This window comes from Echinops telfairi, unplaced genomic scaffold, assembly GCF_000313985.2.
Source record: "Echinops telfairi isolate 266 unplaced genomic scaffold, ASM31398v2 ScPeMD7_1;HRSCAF=3_0, whole genome shotgun sequence".
In the NCBI taxonomy this organism is placed as follows: domain Eukaryota; kingdom Metazoa; phylum Chordata; class Mammalia; order Afrosoricida; family Tenrecidae; genus Echinops; species Echinops telfairi.
Window position 1 is genome coordinate 73,314,608 of NW_022103896.1, and position 22,565 is coordinate 73,337,172.

A 22,565-nucleotide genomic window follows, 5' to 3' on the forward strand; every position below is an offset into this window, starting at 1 on the left:
ACATGCAGACACGCCCACATAGGAGTACCCGGACATGCAGACACGCCCACATAGGAGTACCCGGCCGTGAAGACTGTTCCCCATGCTACACCATGCTTCAAGACAAAGTTTCATTTATTTGTCATTAGAAATAAATATTTCACAATCTATAATTACATATTGTTTTTGTGATTAATCACTATCTTTAATTATGTTCAATTTGTAACAATGGAAATGCATCCTGAATATGATATTACATTACGATTCATAACAGTAGCAAAATTACAGTTATGAAGTAGAAATGAAAATAATGTTATGGGTGGGGGGTCACCACAACATGAGGAACTGTATGAAAGGGTCGTGGCATGAGGAAGGTGGAGAAGCACCGGGCTAGGAAAATAGATCGTTTGATTTCTTGAGTGTTGTTCCCATGAGTGTTGGTTCCAGATCCAAGTAAAATAGAATCTTTGGGAACATCAATCTTTTCTCTATTTATCATCATGTTGTTTGCTGGTCCAGTTGCAAGGATTTTCATTGTAGTACACTGAGGGTGTAATCTATACTTAAGGCTGCATTATTTGATCTTCAATAAGTGCGTCATCTTTTTCCCTTTCACGAGCAAGGTCATGTCACCTGCACGTTGGAGGTTGTTAGTACATCTCCCTTGGATCCTGACACTGTGTTTGTCTTTTAAAAATCCAGTCTGTTGGGTTACCCTGGCACATACTCCAGATTTTAAATGACTCAGTATCCCCTTGGTCTGGTCCAAAACTACCTCTTGGTCTGAGAACCACTTAAGTGTTCTGGAAGTCCCATTCTTTGCAATGTTATCTATAGTTTGCTGTGATCCAAATAGTCGAAAATCTTTACACCGTCAATAAAACACAAGTAAACATTTTCTGGAAATCTCTGCTTTTAGCCAGGATTGCTCTGATAAGAGCAATGTTATTTCTTCTTCTAAGTCCTCTTCTGAATCTGGCTTAATTTTCTGGAAGCTTCCTGTCTATGCACTGTCGCCATCATTTTGGATTTATTTTCCACAAAATTTTACTTACATGTAATTTTAACAATATTGTTTGCTAATTCTTATTCTGTTGGCCACTTTTCTTTGGAATGGGGAAAAAAACAGGGATCTCTTCTAGTCAGTTGGTTAGGTAGCTGTCTTCCATATTTTAGCACCTCCAGCTGAAATGTGGCTTGAAGCATTTCTATTGCTGTTTGGTTCATTCCTAGGGCCTTGTTTTACACCAATGCCAACGACGCAGCATGGACTTCTTCCTGCAGTACTTTTGTTTCTTGAGAAGACACTGCCTCCAAAACTGGTGAACATGGACCAGTTCTTTTTGGTACAGTGGCGGTGTGTTCATTCGATCTTCTTTTGATGCTTCACATATAGGTTAATACTTGGCAATGGGATTCTTTCAATATTGCAATTCAAGGCTTGAATATTCTTCGGTTATTTCATAATCCCAGTTAAAAATATCTACTTTTAAAAATATCTGGCAGATACTAAAAAATATCTACCAAGAAACTCTAAATGTTCATGGAGATGTTTATCAGAAATTTCCAAATGGCTAAAAGTAAATGATAGTTTTAAATTCTATTTTGTTTTTTTTCAAATTGGATTATGCAACTTGTGGTTCACACCGGCATTGTACATATGATTTATAAGTAAAAAATAAAACCTACTTCTTACCTCTGGTGTTCCACAAAATGTTGTCGTGGTATCAGAAATAGCAATTCCTTCTTTACAAAGCCCAAAATCAGTTAGGACAACATGTCCCTGATAAACACAGGAACAGAAAGATAAAATTGTTAAAAAAAAATACATAATTCAACAACGATTTTAAAAAATCAACAAAAGCCCTTTTTTATTTTGAAACAATTATAATCTCATAAGAACTTGCCAAATAGTATACTGAGAGTTTTGTGTACTCTCACTTCATTCCCTCCAAGCTGGGAAACTGATCCTGGTACAATACTGCTTCCTAAACGTCCAGCCCACTGCGGTTCCCACTGTTTTCCATGTGCATGTATTTACGTGTGAGTGAGTTGTAGGCAATTTCATCTCACCTACTGATTCCCACCACCACAAAGGAGATCCTGCCCCCTCCCCCTTTGGGGAGCTAATCGATTTTTAAAAGATGATACTTACCACGGAATCCAAAAGGATGTTTTCTGGTTTCAAGTCTCTATAAAGTTATAGGAAAGAAACACCAGACTGACTATGAACTTGTATAAAATATTAAAAACACAGTGTTATAAGTAATATTTTAAACGTTACCTGTACACTATTTTGATGGAGTGCAGGTAGCCCAGTGCACTGGCAATTTCAGCAGCATAAAACTTAGCCCTGTGTTCCGGAAAGGACCGTTCTCTTTGTAAGTGAAAAAACAGCTGTAAAACAGGAGACAATAAATGTTCAGACTCATAAAACAAAACAAATACATTCTGCAAATAGTAAAACAAAAACTTCTATTACTTTAAACAGGAGATAAAAATGTCCCAAAGCACCGAACTGGGTCACACAAAGCACTCTTTCTGTGTCTCCGCCTAGCAACCTTCTTTCCAACCACGCGTCTCTGTGTTCTCTGGCTGGCGGCACGCTCCGTTTCTTTCTCAAGCTGCAAGCTGACAGTAACTTCCCCACTCCCGCCAGCTCCAGCACAGCCCGACGACCAACGACCTTGATTTTGCCGTGCACTTATCTCACTGTGCCCTTTCAAAATGTTCTTCTGTTAAAAACCAAACCATTCAAAGGCTGCAAACTTGTGACTGGCAGACAAAGTAAAACATCTAGATGTAATTCATATTTTTGTTTCTCAGGGGGATGACTGCAGGGTTAGGCCTAAATTCTAATGTGGTAGCAACTGGCTGGAGCGGATTTATTTTTTAGAGAAATCCTGGATATCCTGGACAGTCTTGAAGCTGAACTCACTCACACGGCTAACTTTTCACCCAAACAATCTCTCTCATGGTCACTGAGTTCATTCAGACCCATGGTGATCTTATAGGGCACGCGGAGAACGGGACTGTACTTGTGGGTTTCTGAGACTGTAACTCTTTCCAGGAGTAGAGAACCTCATCTTTCTGTCTCAGAGCAGTTGGTGGTTTTGAACTGCTGACCCTGAGGTTAGTAGCCCAACATATAACCACTGTGCCAACAGGGCTCCCAGGCAAACAATGGACAGGTCTATAAGGTGAACACCAACACCAGGGAGGTATGTTTTCCTTAAAACAACCAATCCTATGAGATCAAAAGGGCAGTATGTGTCCAAATACACAGCTCAGAAGGCAGGAGGGGTAAGGAAAGATGGTGGAATAAAAATAGGAAACATGGGTAGAAGTGGAATGAGTGATGTTACATTTTGGGGATGACATGAAGACCATGGTCAAGAACTGTTTAATGGAAAACTGGTTTTCCCTGTTTGTTAACGTTCACCCAATAGTCAAAAAAGGAAAGAAACAAACTGGCTGTTTATGGCAGACCTTGTCCTCCCTTTGCTCAGCCATTAGGAACCACGATGGAAGCAGTTGCAGGGAGCATTTCCAAACCCATTTTACCCCAAAATCTCTATTAGAGGAGCTCTTCTCCTGACTGGCATTGATAGTTCATACATTTTAGAAAAGAACGGGCTGGAGTAACAGTTATATGCAATTATTAAAACAAAATGTTCTAAATTAAAAATGCTTTATTCTAATGTTTCAGTATATTACTCATGCTGCACAGTTTAATGACAAACCCATACAAAAAGTCTGAAGCTTCCTACACACCAAGATTCTTTCATCAGCTTTACCAATGGCACCATTACTTGCTTAATGAAAGAGCTTGTATTATACTTCTTTGCATTTTGAATGTGCTTATCCAGTACCTTGAGTACTTGAACTCTATGACTGCTGAAACATCGGTCTCCTTGACCTTGACACCTGATGAACTAGATGGTGCCTGGCTACCACTATAAACTGCTCTGAAAGGAACCACATTAGAAGATCCTGGATAGAGTGGGCGAAAAATGTGGAACAAAATTCAAAATCATGAAAAAGACTAGGTTACTGGTTGGCTAGAGACTGGTGGGGCACCTGAAATTCACCTCCGCGTGAGAATAATCAACCATTTAAGATCAAAAGGGTGGTTCTTATCCAAGGACAGCGTTCAGAAAGGTTAGGAAAGGAAGGAGCAAGGATGGAAATAGGAAACACATGGAAGAAGTGGGGTAAGTGATGCTATACTGTGGGGTTTGCCATCAAGGAGAAGAAACTAAATAGACATAAGTTGTTGAATGGAAAACCGACCAGTTCTATAAACCCTCAGTCAACTCATAATGATAATAGGGGGGGAAAAAACCCATAACTTGTCCAAAGAACTTCAGCTTTATGTTATATTTACCGGATGTTACCAATATCAGAAAACTCAACATAGAACTCACCTCTCCTCCATTAATAAAATCCAAGATAAAGTAAAGCTTTTCAGCTGTTTGGAAAGAATAATGTAATCCAACTAAAAACGGATGCTTCACATTTTTTAGGAGCACATTACGCTCAGCCATAATATGTTTTTGCTGGAAAAGAAGGCAAAAGATTCAGTCACATACCATAAAGTAATTTCATCAAGTGAGAAAATGGGCTTAAGAATGCACATAGTTAAAATGGTTTAATACCCCAAAAAAAGAATGCTCACAGTTATCTTATTTTACCTCTTTTCTGTTGAGAACAACTTTTTTCTGTAACACTTTGACAGCATAAAATTTTCCATCCAGTTTCCGTTTTGCAAGAAGAACCTGTTAATAAACATTGTGTACAGCATTAGACACCTCAATGTTCTAGATAGAAATAATTAACTTAATAAATAAATAAATTAGTATCTTTTTGTGAGAAAGGTAACATTTTTGCTCTGAAAATTGAAAAACAACTATTTAACTTTATTTCCATAATTCCAATTTTCCATAGTTAAGAAAATATGAAAAAGGAAATAACAACAAAAAAAGACTTGATCATTTGAATAGCCAGGCACATTTCTTTTTCATTTACCGTATTTATATTTTAGATTTTCACTAATGGGACAGTATCTGTACTACTTATGAAAACTGTGTGTGTGCGCACTATGTACGTATCAGAGAAAAGAGTGAGTTCTGAATGCTGAGAAATGCCCTCAGAAAATAATGAGGCTTTCAGCTGCATGCGTTTATTAAAACAGAAACAGAGTCTACTTTTAGGTGATCAAAATGCATCTTTTGAATATTCAGATTTTCTTATAGGCCATGGATTCAGAAGACGTAGGAGAGAAAGAAGTGGCACATGCAGATGAATTGCTATAATGGGCTAGGCTGCATGCAAACACTTTTAAAATATGGCGATGCTAGGTAATTCCAATCAGAAGCCAACAGATTTTTGGGAAATTGACATATGGATTCTAAAAGTTATATAGATATACAAATGGCTAAGAACAGCCTCTTTCAACTATGATTTCATGGGGGGATAGTGAGTCCTGCATGAACATTTTTAAGCCCTCCTGGGTATATTTTAGTGAAAATGAAGTACAACAAAACATAAGACAGTTCAACAATTTCTACATGTGTAATTGCTTAATTTGGAAAAATTATTCCATCACCATGAACATAAACTCAATATTCCTAAAATCTCAAAAAAACTCACCCCTTATATTTTCACACACAACCCTGGGAACCACTCATAACTTCTGGTTTCCAAATATTTGCTTATCACATTGAAGTAAGATCATACCACAGTTGTCCTTCAGAGATTGGACTTATTTTGCTCAGCATAATGATCTCATGGCTCACCTATGTTGTCACATGCACTAGGACATCAATTCTCTTTTGACCGTATATTTTTAATGGACTATTTCTCCTACTAGAGTGTAAGTATCATAAAAAGAACAAACCAGGTCAGTTTTGCACAACATTATCTACTCAGGGACCAGCAAGGTGCTCTGCACTCATAATAGGTACTCAATAACTACTTGTTGAATACATGAATTTTATTTCCAAATTTAAGTAAATGTCTTATCCTCCTAAATAGTCCTAAGTATCTTAACTCTATATTCTGTATAACAAGCCTTATGGTCTCACATTTATAAAGCTTGCATTCCATAAAAACTTATTTACTAAAATGGAGAAATAACTACTCTTACCTTGCCAAAGCTGCCTTTTCCAATAACTTTTAAGAAATCAAAGTCTGTTGGCTTGGCACTGAAACAAAGTAACAATGGAAAGAATTAGCTTATAGAGATCAGAGATGTTAACTTTTTTTTTTTTAGAGATGTTAACTTTTAATCATTTCTTAGTACCTCACTTTATGCTTAATATATTATGAATTTTAGACTGCACATTAGGTTCCCATTTTACAATTTCTACACATATTACTTAGTGACAGTGGTTACACTTTCCACAGTGCATCAACATCTCATTTCCATTCAGGCTGCCCCATTTCCATCATTCTTGTTTACCTGCCCCCTCTGACCTTCCATCTATTTGCTCTCAAATATATTGCTGCTGTTTGCTTTTTAAAGTATCTAACAGGCACACCATGTTCATGCGTGGCAGTTTCTTTTATGAGCCACAGGCTCTTCAGTTGAAAAGTAAACTCCGCGCGTAGTTTCAGTTCAAAGTGAAAAGGTGATTGCTTTAGGGGTTCCTCAGGTCTCTGCTGGCCCAAGAAGTCTGGCCTTTTGAAAGCTTTTAAGTTTTGTTCTATAATGTATACCATTCTATCCAGGATCTCTATGAGAGCCCTAGTTTTGGCAGTCGTTAGAAGTAGCCAGACATTGTCTAGGTTTTTTTTGGCTTCTGGAATAGGTGAGGCCATGGTTTGTGTAGGCAATGGGTCCTGTTGACTGGCTCCTCTTTTGAGTCTGGTTTCCTTCTATGTCTTTTTGTTCCAGATGAGCAGAGACCAATAGTTGTGTAGATTTTCCCTAATATCAGAAAGCGGAGCATTCCTAAGGAATATTTTGTAAGCCAAAATGATGTCAAGAAACAATGACCACTAATGTATATGGCAATCTTTTGAGTGTTCTCAGACCCAGTATCACATAAACTCTAAAATAACACTGACATACACACAGTGTTCAGAGACAAAGCTACGCAGACTTGATGCCGAGATGCAGAGCACAGCTCTGGGGAAAGAGTTGGTGGCACCACTCGCTGACTGGGGTGCGCACTGCCTCTATAACGGCTCACTGCAAACAAAGGCTGGGTGCTGGCTTCGTTTTCTCCCGAAAGGCAAGCAAAACTCCTTTCCAGATTTCTTTTAGTTACTGAAAATAGGTCTAAATGTAGGTTTTCCAAAAGACCAAAATGGCCACTGTGATAAGGTTTTCGGCAACGTGGCTGGGGCTGGATTGTCAGTGGTTTGGCCGCGAGGACCTAGTAATCCCCCACGGGGTGAGTTAGCACAATGTAGTCACTGATGTAATGGGTTCTGCTATGAGCAGCGTTTGGTTGTAAGATCAGGGTGCGGTACCTCACTTTGACTCAGGTCCCAGACACGTTACCATCAACTGAAAGGCAGTGGAGGAGTTCTGCAAAGAAATGGGATGTTACGGTTGATGATACCCCTAACTGAAAGCAAACTTTCCTTCTTGTGCTGCCTGACCAACAGACAGAAACGGAGGCTCCAAACCCGTCAGCAGCCCATTTCTTAGCAAAACTCCTCAAGGAAGCTGTTTAAGCTCATGGTCTACACCTGCTGTCTTCTACTTTAGTTCTCTCTTGAATGCTTCCCTGTCAGGTCCCTGTACTTACTGCAACACTGGAGCTGCCCACGGATCATGCCTACATTATTAAATCCAGTGCTTAGGTCCCAGTCCTCAGTGAACTTACCCTACTGCCACAAGGCTCTCGTCCCTGAAACACTTCCTGTCTGACTTCAGGACCACATACTCCTCGTTTCCTCCCATCTCACTCGTCTTTCTGTCTCCTTTACCAGTCCCTTTATGCCGAGGGCTCCCGGAAGGGGCCCAGGCCCTCGTTCTGGGACAGTCAGTCTGGTGTCCCTATGCTCACTCCAGAAGTGGACAAAAACAGGGCAGGGAAGAAAAGCATCCTGTGACTACAGCCCAATTATTTTGGAATCAATCTAATATGCCTGCCGGGACAGTTAGAAGTTAGGATGACAACACTACATTCTTCCTCTAACCGATGGTCAACACTACGAATCGGTCAGTGCACCGTTTCACACGGAGGCAAGAATTGGCAGTGGAATTCTTTCTCAAACCCAATCACTGCTGGGGCTGTACTCGGGATGACGGCTCTAGTGTATGTCCTGGCTTGTCCTCAGCACTTCTCAGACTGTGTTTCTCAAAAAGTTAAAAAAAGAAAAAAAAGAAATTTCCCTTGTGGTAAAATAAATATGGACTTATGGGGATGACCAGTTAAAGGAAGTTTGATAGCCTTCAATAGGCTAATGTCCATCCTGACTCTTCTGAGACACACTGGCTCAGAGCATCAGTGACAGTGAGGACCAGGAGAAGGTTAATGACGCTGGTACAGATACTTTTTATCACAAAACATCTCACAGGATTAATGGTCCTTTGGGAAATACAATCTACTGATTTTACAAACACACACACACACACACACACACACACACAGAGAGAGAGAGAGAGAAGTGGTGGCATTGGCAAAAAGTAGCAGAATCCAATTAACAACTTGTGGATTCAAAACTCCCTCGGGCTCTACTAAAGTAATGAAAAGCCAGAGGAGTGAATTAGCCAAGCATACGAGTGTACTATATTCACCCTAATTACAGTTTTATTTCTTATGCTGCAGGTTAAATTGGTGTAATTACCGGCATCCACAAAAAATATCTTCCCAGCCTTTAGTTGAAGGCGGTTTGGAGAAAAGCAAACTTACTGAGGATTTCCAGATGGTCCCAGGTTGATGTTCTGTGAGGGAGAGTGTAGCTGTTTGGATGGGAAAAGACAAAACACTAACATTATTAATGGAGCGTCAAAGATTACCTGTCAATGAGCGTTTCTGAAATTATAATTGTCCACAGGTATTTGGTATATTACGATGTTAAAGATGCCTAATATCCTCATTCTTAATCCACTCATAGTGCAGTTGAGAAACCATCGATCAAAGCACAATCATTTTATTACGGTAGGTTCCAGCAGCAGTTTTCAAGAAAACGTAACAGATCAAGCTCGAAGCTGGCAGATGGATAAAGTGAGCTGTGGCCAGTGCTTTGGAAAAGGTGGATATCGAAACCATAATTTAAGAAGAATCATTTTACATTAAAAAAACTGGCTCAAAAACTGTCGCTCACATTTTAAAAGAAACAGCTTCTTAAAGATAGGAGACGATGACCGCCCATGCTGCATTTTCAACGTTAATTTGGTGATTGCTCGTGGTGGTGGTGGTTGCCATCAAAGCTGTTCTGGCTCATGGTGGCTCCATTCAGAAGTACATCACCAGGCTTGCCTTCCCAACGCCTCTAAATGGGTGCAAAGTGCCAACCTTTCAGCTAATAATCAAGAGCTTAACTCTTGGCACCGCCAATTTGTCGTACTGTGTTGGTGTGCACATTGCTGTGCTGCTGGGAACTACACCACCAGTATTTCAAATACCAGCAGGGTCACCCGTGGTAGGCAGGTTTCAGCTGAGCTTCCAGACAAAAACTGGGCAGAAGACAGAGGGGGATTAGTCCTGACTACCGTGAACATTGTCTGATCCCGTGCCGAAAGCTGGGCCCCTCTGGTTGGAAGACATTCTGTAAGGACCGGTGAGGAGCCACCTCCTCGAAGGAGAGCTGACCTTCAACTGGGAGATGGCACAGGAGCAAGCAGGGTTTTGCTCTGCTGCATGTAAGGTCGACAGAGTCAGCGCTGACTCCATAGCACTTAACAGCGCAGCAAAGGCAATGACCGGCCAACCTGAACAAACCCACAGCTATCCAGCCAATTCCTACGCACAGCAGTGCTCCACTCGGCTTCCGAGGGTCTAAACTCTTTTAGAAGCAGACAGCCTGGACTTCAAGTGAAATATAAACAGGACTGGTTTTCATTCTAATTGTACCATATGTGCTGGGGGCAGGTTTTGAGAGAAGCCTTTCTCTTTGCAACAGTTAGACTGAAACTGTAATCCCTGGTACTAATGCAGACGAAAATTATATGCTTTATCTTTTCCTAGTAAAAGATATTTCCTCTCCAATGGGTGTAATAGAGTATTTTTTTTATCTTGTCTTTTTTTTTTTGTAATATAGTATTTAATGTGAGATACAGTATTTGTTATTGTGTGTAAAAAGTGATTAAATTGCATTATGTTCTCGGCGCTAACTTAATTATCTTATATTAACATAGCTTTTACTAATTTATTCTGATCTTCCTCACATTAGTCCAAGTTAACATTTTACTATATTTCTAAAGAGCATACTGTGCACATCTTTTCCTATTTTATAAAGTAATTATAGTAAAGATAAGAATACTGATGTTGGGGTAAAAAATGAAGAGCTGATGCCAAGAGCTTAAGTGCAGAGCAAGTGTTTTGAGAATGATGAGGGTAATGAATGTATAAATGTGCTTTATACAATTGGTGTATGTATGGACTGTGATAAGAGTTGTATGAGTCCCCAATAAGATGATTTTTAAAAAAAAGAGAGAATACTGATGTTTCCTAGAAACTAAGTGTGAACCTGTGGTATTCTGCTTAGAACAAAAATGATGATATAGAATTTTTAGTTTATTCCTCCAGTTAGTCAGATCAAACTTCATTTACAGTGTATAACCTTATATTTTTCAATGAATTGAGAATGTAAAATATTTTTAAATAAGTTGAATATCTACCTTTGAAATTAAATGGCACACCAAGCAATTACGTGGGTTTTATCTGTATGCATTTGTATTTTATTGTTTTTATAAATAAGATAGCTACACTTTCTCCACATTTTTTAACATGTACTTGCAGGAACTAAGTGTGGGCTCTAGTTTCAGATCTTCTAGTTAGTTGTGTGGCCCTATGCAAGCCAGTTTAGATCTCTGCCCTCACTTAGATCAACAGGAGCAATAATCACTTTTTGCTCACCTGCTTTATCTGATAAGTAGACATAAGATTTATATGAAAAAGGTTTGCTGAAGTAACTAAGTAGTCTTATACTTCTTTTCAATATTTGGTTGGCATTTTGACCAAAAGATTGTATATTTTTAGAACTACAAAATTCAGTAGCTATACAAGGTAAATAAAAATAGTAAACTTGGTGTGCTCATTATATAAATTCATGCCAATTTGATCAATAGGATGTAGGGGTAGAGTCTAGCCAGTCAATCAGGTCACAAGAGCACACCCACCAGGAAGATCCTGGGAATTTCCTCTCTCCTTTGTCTTCTCGTAGACAAGCCAGGTGGAGCTATGCTGAGACCTGAGGGAGCCATGCGGTGGAGACCTGTAAAGACAGCCCTGTCTGGCTTCCATTGCCATTGGATCCACTAGAGTTTTCACCTACTGGCCTGTGATCTTCCTGCATCATTGCAAATGTTGTGTGAGTCTGCAGATGAATTTATGGACTAGTATGGGACTTATGGGCTAATATCAGACTTACGGACTTGATTTAGACTAGTTGGGATGTTTTCTCAATAGACAATTGCTCTTTAATATAAAGCTCTCTCTTACATATGAGTTTCTCTGGATTTGTTTCTCTAGTCTACCCGAACTAACATACTTGGTTATGTTCATTAACCCATTACATTAAAAATAATACTAATGATAATAGTAAATTTTCTTTTTTTATATAATAGTAACTTTTCATAAAGTATTCTATTTTATGACTTCTTGCTTATATTAATGTATAGTATTCATTAAAATAATGTACAGTGAAAAAGTTAATGGAAGGAGTTTATCAATTTTCTCCAAATGAGATAAAGAATACAGAAAAAAATTTTTTAAACCAGATGGCCAGAAAACCTGCAATGCCAGTGTAAAAGGGAGACGATGCCAAGGAATCCAGGAAGAAAAAGAATGTTTGAAAACTGACTGTGGTAGCAATTGCACACTTCTGCTTGCTGTGATTGATGTGAATGATATGATGTATTAAACCCCAACTTAAAAAAAAAAGAAAAAGAGAGAAAAGAAAGTCATACATCAAAACAAACAAACAGAAGAAAGAAAGCTCACTGCCAGGAGTGGATTCTGACTCACAGCAACCCTACAGGGCAGGGCAGAATTCCTCCTGTGGGTTTCTGAGACTTCAAATGTTTACAGGAGCAGACAGCCTCATCTTTCTCCCAAGGGGCAACTGGTGGGGTTGAACCACTGACTTTGTGGTTAGCAACCCAATGTGTAGTCCATTACTAGAGACACTAAACTCACTGCCACTGAGTTGAATCTTAATCATGGAGACTCTATAGGGCAGAGTTCAACTGCCTCAGTGGGTTTCTGAGACTATAAATCTTTATGGGAGTAGAAAAGCCTTATCTTTCTCCCCTAGAGACATTAGCCAAGCAAGCAAACAAATTCACTCACTGCCACCAGGTTGATTCCAACTCAGAGTGATCTTATAGGACGGGGCAGAATGGCCCATGGGGGTTTCCAAGACTTCAACTCTTTAGGGGAGTAGAAAGTCTCCACTTTCTCCTGTGGAGCAGCTGGTGGCTTAGAACTTCTGGGGTTTGTCGGACCTCTCATCTAACATTTCAAGGCAGGTGGAAAACCATTATCAGCATCAGTAGCTCAAGACCGATTCCTATGAAGCAGAGGTCAGGTATACCTCACCAGCTGTCCTCCCAGTGGCACTCGCTACTTTGGTGGGCTTGAGAATTCCTTGCAGTGCCCATACAGAGCTCATAGACAGTACTCATGGTTATGAGCTTTACTAGAGAAGTAACAGGATACAATTCAGGGTGGAGGTTATGTTGGGCTGGGTGGTCCAGAGAAACAAAACTAGTACTACTTATATATGTATAAGAAAGACCTTTTTATCAAGAAATACCGTAAATACTCATGTATAAGCCAAGTTTTTCAGCACATTTTTAATGCAGTTTTTTGTGGTAAAATTAGGTACCTCAGTTGATTTTCAGGTCGGCTTATACTCGAGTATGTACGGTACTTTATATCAAGGAAGCCTTTTTGACTCAAGTCCCTAAGTCCAGGGCTAGCTGGAGTCATTTTCAGACTCACACAGCTACAGGCTGATGATGCAGAAAGGTGAAGCAGAAAACAGGGAGAGCACAAGCCAGTGGGTGCAGAGTCATATGGATCCAAGATTGGTGAAATCAAGGCAGGGCTCTGACAGCTCCCAGGGTTGGTGGCCCACATGGGGCCATCCCTGGAGGCAGACACAGAATCCAAGCAAACAGCAAGGCCCAGGGGCAGGAGAGAGAGGTTCCCAATGTCTCTCATATAAAAAGGCCACAGCCCCCAAGAAAGCATCACCAGGCTACCACCTGATTGATGGAATAGACTCCACCCCTACCACCACATAGGATCATCATGTTGACCTAAACCCTAATCGCCAGAGATAAATTTGGAAGGAAAGGAACACTTCAGGATACAGTTTCTCAATCAGGACAGCTTCTTCTTGCCCCTGCTGCCAGGTCCTCCTGGGACTTTGTTGCTGCTGGGCCCAGCAAGGGCCTTCTGCTGCCAAGTCCTGCGTGGGACTTCTTGGGCAACTACAGCCCTACCATAGTCGTCTTGTGCAACAATGACTCTAGCTTGTGCGTGCCACAATCTCTTGCTGTCTTCCATATGCTATCGCTCTCTCTCGCAGTTTTTGGGACTACAGGGTTCTCAGTGCACTGATTCCAGGTGCTCGGTTTCTGGCTCTTCTTTCTTGGTGGTAGTGAGGGCCGCCCTGCCTGCCTCCAGGACGGCTTAGTGTAAGCCTAACATCGTGGCAATCCCCTCATCAGGGTTCCATACACCTTATTGGCAAGGTCCCTCCCTCACAAGGGTACCATGGATTTTAGTTGCATGATTAGTCAGCTGTTCAATCCCTTGTTTGGGCTACGAGTGCCTTCTTTCAATCACTGGGCATGAACAAGAATTATGATGGCACTACTGATTGTTCTATTTATGAAAACCTGACGAGGCAAAGGAAGATGTAGGTTATGCTCTAGTTGAAAAGGCCTTCCCTGCTGACCAAAATTCAAAACCATAATTTCAAGTATGCTGAGGATAATGAAGACTATATAAAATGGTCAAAAATTATGATCTAAAGCAGCAGTTCTCAACCTGTGGGTCGTGACCCCTTTGGGGGTTGAATGACCCTTTCACAGGGTCACCCAATTCATAACAGTAGCAAAATTACATTTATGAAGTAGCAATGAAAATAATTTTATGGTTGGGGTTGGGGGTCACCACAACATGAGGAACTGTATGAAAAGGTAGTGGCATTAGGAAGGTTGAGAACCACTGATCTAAAGGAAAGAAAAGATATGAAATTTCATATGGTGCTTATTTAAGATTAGATAATTTTTCAAAACATCTATCAAAAGAAGACTGAGCAGAAAACTACTCAAGTATTAACAATTACTAGGACTGGGTGGTGGCAATATGGGTAAAACTTTTCATTGCATTTGCAAAACTTTCTTTAAATGCTGTGTTACTTCTTACAATAAAATATACTTCCTATAAATTTCATATAAAGTAGTGATTAGAAAGAGGTGTACATGTTTATTTTACATACTGTACAGTAACAAAAACTATTATGGATAAAGCTACTTGAAGTAAAAACAGAGTCCTGTAAGTTGCTACTAATTTCATCGTTGACTACCTTCCGAGTACTTCTGTCATCCTCGTCCTCGGATGGATCTGACTGGTGTTTTGGACTGTCCATCTGAAGGAATACTCGGACATCTGGACTGAAAAGAAAAATGAACTTTGTTAGGACTTCCAAGGCATTTTCCCAAAGCGTTCCTCCCTTTTAAAGAAAGCCAAACAAAATCCACTAATATTAATTGTAAAAGAAACAAGGCTAAGTACTTAAAGGTAAGAGATGCCAACAAAGACAAGGGCAGAGGAATGAGTACAGAAAGGAAGATCAACACAGTAAGCAAATATATGAAGACACGAGACGTCACTGGTCATTACAGAAATACACCTGGAAATGACAACGATGTATCATTTAGAATTTTATGTCTATTAAATGGCAAAAATCAGAACACGATGAAACCAAGCCTTGCTAAGAATACAAGGAAAGCAACACCCTCGCACGTTGTTGGAGAGTGTAGAAAAGGTAACTCTCTTAGGCTGCACCCTGGCACTGCCTGGTAGCATGGTGGTGCGTTTGCCCCGAGCCCAGAAATTCCATGTCTATGCCTTGGAAGAAGTACAGTCAGAACACTCCTTGACAGTGAGGAAGGCAAGATTTCATCTCATGTATTTTGGACACGCTATCAGGGCTGACCAGTTGCTGGGAAAGGACATCCTGTGTGATAAAGTAAAAGGTCACCGAAAAAGAAGAAGAGCCTCAAGGAGGTGGGCAGACGCAGTGGCTGCAACACTAGGCTCCACCACAAGAACCGTGCGATGCCCAGGACGAGGCAGTGCTTCGCTCTGTGATAAATGGGGTCACTGTCAGTGGGAACCAACCAACGGCACCTAGAACCACCCCAGTGATAAATCCCAGAAAAACTCGTGCAAGTTCAAGGAAGAACGTGTATAAGGATGCTCATTGTAGCGTTCTCTCCAATAGGAAGTTAGAAACAAAAGAGTCATCTATCATTAGAGAGATGAGAAAATAATCTATGGTCACTGCCTGTCAGAAAGTATCAGGATGTATTCCAGAAACAAAGAACAGGAGGTACTCAGAGTGCATAGAAAGGCCTTAAAAATAGTTTTGCCGGAAAAAAAAAAGTTTTGCTGGAAAACCACATTGAGATCTATATTATAGTATGTGATAGTTAGGTTTATTGTGCCAACCTGGCCAATAGGAACATGTAGGACTAATCAGGTCACAGTTTGATTAGAGGTCAAAGAGATAAATGGTGCTGCAAGGCCACCTCTGGCTCTCTGGTGATCAGAGCAGCATGCTGCTGCTTTAGCTGGTTCTCTGCCTCAACCTGTGAACCAAGCCAACCTGTGCATTGTGAAGCTAGAGCTTGAGGCTCCTTCGAGACCTGAATCCTGCTTCCTGCACACCTGTCGCTTGAGCTTGAGGCTGGTGGAGCCTATCATCTTGCATTGCTTGAGTTTCATATCCCATCGGCATCTGCTTTGCTAAGCTCCCGAGCGACTGCTGTTTGCTGCCTGTGGGTGGACTCTGCCTGCATTGCCCGAGGGAAGACTCGGTTGTCTGCTTCCTTGACCTTGGATCTGGCAGCCCTTGTGAGCTGAAGGACTTCCAGTATATAAGTGTTCCATGAAAGTTGAACTGAGCCCTCTGTCCTGCTGTGTGGACTAATTAGCTGTTATATTCCTTCTTGCTGTATAAACCTATCCATATATACATAAAACTATACATAAAATTAATCATGTGTCCTGGTTTTGTTTCTCTAGAGAATCCTACCTAACACACAGTACTTTATATATATATAAACAAAAGGTCCAAAATTCATTCTAAAATTTCCCAAGTTAAACACATTAAGGAACATATATAAAATATATTAAAAGTGGGTATCAGCAGCGATGAAGAAATGAAAAGAAAAACATGGATTTAAATAAAAGAGGGGCTTTGAATGGATTAATGATGATCCTGAAGAATGATTAAATCTCTGCACCTGAGCACCTCCTGTGTCAGTCCGAGTAGACTAGAAACACAAATTCATAGACACTCATATGTGTATAAAAAAGAGCTTTATATACAAGAGCAATTGAATATTGAGAAAACATCCCAGGCCAGTCCAGATCAAGTCCATAAGTCTGATATTAGCTCATATGTTTGATACCAATCTATAGTCCTCTTCAGACTCACAAACCACATGCAATGACACCGACTGCAGGAAGATCATAGGCCAGTGGGTGGGAAGTCTTGTGGATCCAATGGCAGCGTAAGCATCTCAGCACTGGCAGGGGTCTCCATGTGGCTCCTCCAGCTCAAGGAACTAGCATAGCTTCACGTGTCTTGTCAGCAAGCATGCCTAGCAGGGAGTGTCCCACCTCCAGCAAGCTATTTATCTCCTTAGCACCTCCAAATGAGGTCACCAAGCTGCGACCTGACTGACAGATAAACTCCACTCCTTCACTCATAAGTCTCAAACTGACAACAGATTATGTAACTACCATACTCCCCATCCAAATTGGTCGCAGTAATTAAATACAAACACTATATATTCCTTGTAGAAACCATGGGAAAAAGAAAAAAAAGTTTTTAAGGTTCTGTTAGTCTGGGTAAACTAGGGAAACAAATCCACAGGAACTTATATGTATGAGAGAGTTTTAATATAAAGGGTACATTAAGAAAGCATCCCAACCCAGTGCTGTACAAGCCCATAAGTCCAACATTAGCCCATATGTCTGATACCAATACAGAAGGTCCTCCTCCATCTCACAAAACACACGCAATGACGCTGACTACAGGAGGAAAGCTGAGTCAGTGAATGTGTAAGCATCTCAGCACTGGAACGGTCTCCACATGGCTGCTCCAGCACCCAGGGCTGCATCGGGGTAGGTCCATGTGGCTTCTCCTCAGGGATGTCTTGCAGGAAGTGAGCCTTGCCAGCTGAAGCAGGGAATTGGCTAAGGCAGGCTGACTAAAGCAGCTGCACCCTGGTCTAACCATCAGAAGGCAAGAGACCCAAGAACTAGAAAGGCGAGGCTCACTGAGCCATTTATCTCTCTGCCTTTCATTTAATCCCACAGGTATTTATCAGCCAGGTTGGCACAATAAACCTTAACTATCTCAAGGATAGGGTCTATGAGGAATGGTAAATGGTGCAGAGTCTATGGCAAGCAGTTTGTTAGTTCCTCAAATTCATTTCCATGCCTGGGTATGTTGTTTTTGCTAGTTTTTATAAAGTCAGTTCTGTCTCACAGCAACCCTATGCATAACTGAACAAACCCCTGCCCAGTCCTGGGCGACCCCTACAACTGTTCTACAATTTCCACAATTGTGTCAATTCATCTCATTGAGACTCTTCTTCTTTTTCACCAGCCCTGCACTTTACCAAGCCTGATGTCCTTCTCCAGGGGCTGAAAGTCTCTCCTGAAAACATGTCCGAAGTGTGTGAGATGAAGTCTTGCCAGCTTCACGTTCAAGGAACATTCTGGCTGTACTTTTTTCATGCAGATTTGTTTGTTCTTTTGCCAATTCACAGCACTTTCAATATTCTTTGCCAGCACTATAATTCAAATACATTGATTCTTCTTTGATATTCAACAATTCAACTTTGCATATAAGGCAATTGAAAATACCAGTACTTGGGTCAGGCACATCTTAGTTTTCAAAGTGACATCCTGCCTTTTCATACGTTAAAGATGTCTTGCGCAGATCTGTCTAATGCAATGCCATTTGATTTTGGGACTGATACTTCCATGAGCATTGACTGTGGATCCAAAGATGATGCAATATTTGACAAAGTCAATCTTTTCTTTATTTATCATGTTACCTACTTGTCCCATTGTGAGGATTTTTGTTTTACTTACATTAAATTGCAATCTACACTGAAGGCTGTCCCAGAAAACCAAGAAGAGGTGCTCAAGTACGTCTTCATGAATGTTCATAGCAGCACTATTCACAATAGCCAAAATACAGAGACCCAAATGTCTGTCAACTGATGAATGGACAAATAAAATGTGCTATGTGCAGATGATGGAATATTTGGCCTTTACCTTTATGTTAAATGAAAAAAAGATTGATAGACATATTGCATGACTCCATGTACACACAATTCCCAGAATAGGCAAACCCGAGTGTGGATTAGTGGTTGGCAGGAAACAAAGGAAGGTGGGGCTGAGAAAGCTAGGATTTGGTTTTGAAGTGATGGAGGTACTCTGAAATTAGTGATGATGGATGCAACCCCAAACCCACTGAACTTTTACATGGGGAAATCTATCCGAGAACAAAATTTCCCCCCAAAGGAGGAAGAAAGATCTTGGTATCTACTACATAAAAAGATACTACCATTATTAACATTTTGGAATATTTCATTTCAATCACTATGCCAGTCCCATCTCCTTGAGGATCTTTCTAGTTTTTGCTGACCTCTACTTTATCAAACATGATGTCCTTCTCCAGGGACTGTTCCCTCCTGGTAACCTAATTCAAGTACATTAGATGAAATCTCACCACCCTCACTTCTAAAGAGCAAGCATTTTGACCCTACTTTGGGCAGCCCGTGGTATACTTTATATTCTTTGTTAACCTGCGTCAGAACCTACTTCCTGTGGAACCACAAGAATGGAATGCCATCTAAATGTGTTCCTAGATATTCATGATATGGCTAGAATTTTATTTATAATTAGATATATAGGTAGGTAGGTAGGTAGGTAGGGCATATATGTGTGAAGTAGTCTAAAAAGAAAATTTAAAAAAATAAAATAATAAAGGAAAACAAAAGTGAGCTAGCTGAAGCACTTCCCAGAGTTCCTCTGCCTGTATGTGACTGTGACCACCGTGTCCTTCAAGGCACAGATATGAACATGAAGTAATTTAACAGTGTTTTCAGACTCACCACTGAAGGACCACATTTTGAAACAATTATTCTAAAAGCATTGACTATATGTGTAGTTTTCTCACACATCTGGGATCACCAAAACCAAAAATAGTTGAGTTCGTCAATAGCCCATTTCCCTGCCCCCCCCCCCAGTTAATCCCTTCGTGATCTGTGGGACAGACCAAAAAACTACCATGAAATTGATTCCAACTCACAGCAACCGTAGAGGCAAGGCACAACTGCTGCCCTGGGCTTCTGGGACTGTAACTCTTAACTGGAGTAGCAAGTCTCATCTTTCTCCCACAGAGTGGCTAGATGGTTTAAACTCCTGACCTTCTGATTAGCAGCCCAATATATAATCCCCTATGCCATCATGTGGCATCCCACATATATGGGACTACAGTTAAAAAAAACAAAACCACACACACCGCCACTGAGTCGATTGCAACTCAGAGCAGCTCTACACAGGGTTTCCCAGACTGTAAATAAAATGTTTTCCTCTCTCTCAGAAAGGCTAGTGGTTTGGGGCTACATCCCTCCTGCCTCCCCCCAGTATGAATTTTGTTACAATTAGTAGGACATATAATGTCCCAAAGGGACCCTAGTGGCAAAGTGGATTATGAAATGGGTTGCTAACTGAAAGGTCAACAGTTCAAACTCACTAAGTCATTTTTTACTCCCATAACAATTTATAGCCTTGGAAACCCATGGGGGCAGTTCCATTTTGTCCTGTAGGGTTGCTATGAGTCAGAATCAATCAGATGGCCGTGAGCTTTTGTGGGGTTTTTGGTATCCATCCCAAGAGGGCCTCTGCTACTGGGGTTGGTAGGATGCGGCCATTACAGACCTCCATGAGATAGCAGCATGCACTGAAAGTGGGAGACTGCTTCAAGTAACCCTGGGGGTCAGCAAAAACTAGGAAGATCCTCGAGGAGATGGTGTGGCAGTTATATAATCTCCTGACAACCTGAACGAAGGAGGGGAGTCTAGTCTGTCAATCAGGTCATAGCCAATGAGGCCTATGTGTGGGCATGGCCTTCTCCTGAGAATTTTGGAAACTCCTGACTTCTGCCCTGGAGGTGGGACACACACTCTGCTTGTCTTCCTGCTGACAAGCTACACGGTGCTATGCTGATGGAACCAGAGCTTTGGAGCTGGGGGAGCCATGTGGAGACCCATGCCAGCACTGAGATGCTTCCACTGCCACTGGATTCACAAGTCTTTCCACCTACTGGCCTGTGATCTTCCATTGCATGTATTGCGTGAGTCTTAAGAGGAACTTTATGAACTGGTGTCAGAAATAGGGGCTAATATCGGACTCACGGACTAGATCTGGACTAGGCTGGGATGTTTTCTTAATATACAATTACTCTTTGATATGAGTGTCTATGAATTTGTTTCTCTAGTCAACCCGGACTCACACAGATGGGATTGGAACAGTGGCTCCAACAATAAACTCACACACAGTAATGATTGTGAGGATGGCACGGGAGAGCATGTAACACAACAACAACAAAACAGCTACAGCAACAATGTCTGTCTCGCCTCTGAAATTGGAAAATCAGGCTCCTGGAAGGGGAGGTACAATACTTTTATGTTTGTATTCACAATGCACAAAGAATACTTCATCAATATTTTTGAATGCATATAACATCACATAATGAGCAAAGTGCTTTAACTATGTAACATGCACATTTATTTCACATTTAATCTGTAAAACTAAGTGCAAAAGGAAGACTTTACCTAGAGCCTTAAAGTGATGGAGAAAAAAGGAGATGATAAATATCAGGGGGAAAGTGTTGGAGGAAATTTTTACAAACATATTTAGCATGTAACATTCCATAGATATCATATAGGTAAGTCAAAAAGTATTGCTACTGGGGGTTCCAGTTCATACACGCACAAGCTTATTTCAGACAAAATGTGTTTACACATGTCTTTGTGCTCACTGGATGGCCGCAAACAAGTTCTCTCCAGAATGCAGTTAGATTCACTAAAGGGTGCCTTTTTTCTAAAAAGGATATTTTTGTGCCATGGACAAATATCTTTTTTATGTCAGGGATAGTATCAAAATGTTAACAAAACTGAAGTGGGCATCTTTTCAAATCATTGCAACCTTGCAACAAGTTTATGGGACTACTGTCTCAAATAAAAGACACTTTTTCAATGGACCAAGTGTTTCAAGGAAAGTTGGGAAGACCTCAAAGACGAGCCAAGAGAGGGAAGACCATCCCCTTTGACAAAGAAATGACAGCTCACTCCCAGAGACTGGAGGGAGAAGGACAGACATAGCGAAGCTGGGATCTCACACGGGTCACGCTTTCCATTTCAAGTGACCCTCATGGTCTCAGCAAGCCTTTGGCTTCACAGATGTCAAAAGCAGTGCAGGGAACCATTAGCTAGCTCAAGGAGCTGACCTTTCCATCAGTCCCAAGGTGAATAAAAATGAATTAGAGAACCAGCCATAACCAGGGACGAATCTTGAATTTACCAATACAATCCAGAGAACCGGGTCCAGTCAGAACAGTGGCTACACGGGGGATCTGAGCCAGTTCAAAGCAGGCAGGGCCGGCTCAGAGGACGATGGCACCTGTTTCCAGGATTCCCAAGGGGTAATCGTGATAAGATTTTCTCCAAGGACATAGGATGATGACGGAGATTTATCAGAAAGAAGTTTTAAGAAAACAGAAACCTGCATTGCTGAGAAAAAGGCCAGGAAAATTGCACTAGTGGGTTTTCCCCACCACAGCAATGCCCCTGCTCATTCTTCAAGGGTAGCAAGGACTGGCTGACCTATGAGAATTTCCTTGGGAAACCTCACCCTATCCAACATACACACTGGTCTTGCCCCTTCAGAATTATTTTCCTTATTTTTTTACAAAACTCAAAGAATACTGAAAGGGACCACGATTTGAATTCCTTGAGGATGTCCCAAGTGCCGAGCTGATGTGGTATGAATTGAACAGTGCAGAGTTCTTGGGGGAAGGGCTAGAGAGATGCTGAGACACTGCCGTCAGAAAGGAATAGACCTACAGGGCAGAGA

At 41.0% G+C, this 22,565-nt stretch overlaps 1 protein-coding gene across 2 annotated transcripts in view; it reads right to left on the bottom strand.

Annotated features, from left to right (window-relative positions):
- Positions 1 to 22,565, bottom strand: part of LOC101653188 (serine/threonine-protein kinase Sgk3) — a 118,290-nt gene that overhangs the window by 12,854 nt on the left and 82,871 nt on the right. For both annotated transcript variants that reach the window (XM_004697534.3, XM_045284335.1), the window contains 8 exons: positions 14,704 to 14,791; positions 8,850 to 8,899; positions 6,128 to 6,185; positions 4,674 to 4,757; positions 4,407 to 4,538; positions 2,264 to 2,376; positions 2,135 to 2,171; positions 1,676 to 1,762 (listed from right to left, as the gene is read on the bottom strand). In XM_004697534.3, coding sequence (XP_004697591.1) covers positions 1,676 to 1,762; positions 2,135 to 2,171; positions 2,264 to 2,376; positions 4,407 to 4,538; positions 4,674 to 4,757; positions 6,128 to 6,185; positions 8,850 to 8,899; positions 14,704 to 14,791 — 649 coding nt within the window. The remainder of the gene's footprint in view (positions 1 to 1,675; positions 1,763 to 2,134; positions 2,172 to 2,263; positions 2,377 to 4,406; positions 4,539 to 4,673; positions 4,758 to 6,127; positions 6,186 to 8,849; positions 8,900 to 14,703; positions 14,792 to 22,565) is intronic.